At 37.8% G+C, this 2,821-nt stretch overlaps 1 protein-coding gene across 2 annotated transcripts in view; it reads left to right on the forward strand.

Moving 5' to 3' along the window:
- LOC106474727 (gamma-glutamyltranspeptidase 1-like) overlaps nucleotides 1–2,821 on the forward strand; it is a 23,333-nt gene that overhangs the window by 6,464 nt on the left and 14,048 nt on the right. For both annotated transcript variants that reach the window (XM_022403024.1, XM_022403025.1), the window contains exon 4: nucleotides 2,462–2,654. In XM_022403024.1, the coding sequence (XP_022258732.1) occupies nucleotides 2,462–2,654 (193 nt within the window). The remainder of the gene's footprint in view (nucleotides 1–2,461; nucleotides 2,655–2,821) is intronic.

Raw genomic sequence — 2,821 nt, forward strand, 5'->3', positions numbered from 1 at the left:
TGAGGCGACAGAAGCCGCTTCATTTGCATGTACATGACCAAATGTCAGAGCTTACCATAAATGTACATGAAATGAAAAACAAAAAAAAATTTTTACGGAACTTACATGACACCAGAGGGACATATCATTTGTCTCTGTACAGTTGCCTAGATATTTTGTACGTCTAAATAATAAAACAAATAACAGTCAGTTGTCTGTTGTGTTTGCCTCTACCTTTTTACACACCAGAGTGCGCAGTGTTCATACAGTTTTCAAGGACAACTCATTTATACGCGTACCCACTATATTATTATTATATTTTGATTATTCCGCAAGTTTCTGTATTAACCACTACATCACCACCCCTTTCTGACATTGATATGTGGCCGTAATAGTATTTAGTTTATTTATAGAATTTAAATAGAAAACGGTTACAGTTATGGCGGTTTTTGATTACATGCTCGGGTAATAGTAAAACGAGAAATATTAACATTTGTAGAATGTATGCGCTTGCCACATTCTGCATTAGATATGATCCTCCGGACTTCTAACAAATCCGTTTAATTTTTACCTTGGAGAATTAAATACACCAGCCCAGATTTGTATTTGATACTAGTAAAAACGAGGTCCAAGCTGATGATAAGTGGTATAACGGAGCCAAAAAAATATGGCAAGTGTCGAAATTCTGTAACAACTAGAAGATAAAGGGAAGAACTGATGTGTCTGAAGCACAAAATATTTCTATTCAAAGAAGAATCAACGTAATAACTAAAAAGAGACCCAGCTATGATCTCGCCTGTTACGATGTATGAATACCAAGTGAGAAGGCCCAGTTAAAGGTTTTCAAAGCTATGATCTCGCCTGTTACAATTTTTGTTTTCCATTTCATGTACTTTTATGGTAAGCTCTGACATTTGGTCATGTACATGCAAATGAAGCGGCTTCTGTCGCCTCACTCCAAGACTCCCCGGGGAACAAAATTCTGTTATTTAAGCTTTTGTCACTTGGGTCAGTCTGCGGACTTACAACGCTAGAAACCGGGTTTCGATACCCGTGGTGGGCAGAGCACAGATAGCCCTTTGTGTAGCTTTGTGCTTAACTACAAACAAACAAACGCTTGGGTCAGATGAACCTAATATGGATAAAGCAGTAAAAAAGGGTAATAAATGGAAAACTGGTTGAAGTTAAGCTTACTGAACTGGTAGATGTTGAAACGTGTAACTTGCACATGATCTGAAGTGACACGATTCCGAAGTAAACGATTTGGCCATAGAGATTTATCATTACTTTAAAGATCTTATATAAGATTTCAAGATGATCCAAAAAAAGATCTAAGAAAGCTTTATAAACATTATTTTTCACCACGTACATATCTCCAGCACTGCAGAAAATTTTTGGGAAACGGGATACTCTCGGTCAATATTTTGTGGTGGAATTACCAAAATCGGAACCAAAATGCAATGACAATGGGAAATACACCAGGATTTTTAAGAAGCTGAAAGATGCTTATTCTATAAGACATTTGCTTTGTTCTTGATGAGATCTTTTTTTATGTGAGAAACCACATATCCATATTTCACTTGCTTCTCTGTCTGATCGGGTTAAGTCGGTCGTGGTGAAATTTCTGTAGAATTAGTGTATTGAAAGTGCAAGATCTTTAAAAATGAGTGAAACGCTATTTGGTGAAGGGGTAACGAGAGGGAATCCTCACTAGCCGCGGCACTTGAAATTCTCTTAGGTGGGATTAGAGTAAATTAATCTATGAGACTTTGAGCGTGGTCAAATACATCAATCAAAAGGGTTTGATCTGCTGAATCCAAAAGTGTAATTAGATCTCAAATCAGTCAAGAGATGGCGGAGCTATGAGCTAAAAGTTTGTACTTAAAAAAGAAAAAAAAAACAACTCAGAACCGTTCAATGAGCCGCTATGCCGCGGCTAAAAATAGCTAAAAGATGCCTTCAAGAACATAGGCCTAAAACAAGAGAGTTACTTTCATTCCTTCCAGATAACTAAAGAGGTGACGTAACTCTACTGATATCGCACGGGATTGTTAATCTACGTGCTGTCGCACATGTTGGCTAAGTTGTTGCTATGGTTTATTTATATAATCGTATTTTCTAAATATTCAAATATTTTCCATACTGTTTTCTAACTATGAAAAAGACATAACCTACCAAAAGGGAACTTTTCAGTTTTGTTTTAATACAACCTGGGCACAACAGCTTCAGTTCTGTTTATTTAATGTTTATGGATTTTCAACAACAGTTCCTGGAGAGCTGAGTGATTGTTTCTATTTTGTTTGTTTGTAGTTATGCACAAAGATACACAAAGGGCTATCTGTGCTCTGCCCACCACGAGTATCGAAACCCGGTTTCTAGCGTTGTAAGTCTGCAGACATGGCGCTGTGCCACTGGGGGGGGGGGGAGAGAGTTGAGTGAAGTTATTTTGGACAAGTTTTGTTAATATATATATTTTATGCAGGTGGATTATCAATAGCAGTTCCTGGACAGTTGAGTGGGTACCGGGAAGTCTGGAGGAAGTATGGAAAACTAGCCTGGTCAGAACTTTTCACCCCTTCCATTAAACTTTGTGAAAATGGATTTCCAGTTGGGAAACATTTCGCACATTCACTTGCTTCGAAGAAAGAAATTGTTCGAACCGAGCCAAGCCTAAGGTAAGTACAGCTAAATGGATGGGTAATAAATGTGAAATACAAGGATAGATTTTACAGAGCACTTACTCGAATGAGAAAGACTAGGAGTGTTCAACCTCATTGGCATCTTAAACACACACACACACATGGGCTAAACTGCTGTTTCAGAGACCTCTAGAGCTCAGGTA

Source organism: Limulus polyphemus, unplaced genomic scaffold (assembly GCF_000517525.1).
Source record: "Limulus polyphemus unplaced genomic scaffold, Limulus_polyphemus-2.1.2 Scaffold7612, whole genome shotgun sequence".
Lineage (NCBI taxonomy): Eukaryota > Metazoa > Arthropoda > Merostomata > Xiphosura > Limulidae > Limulus > Limulus polyphemus.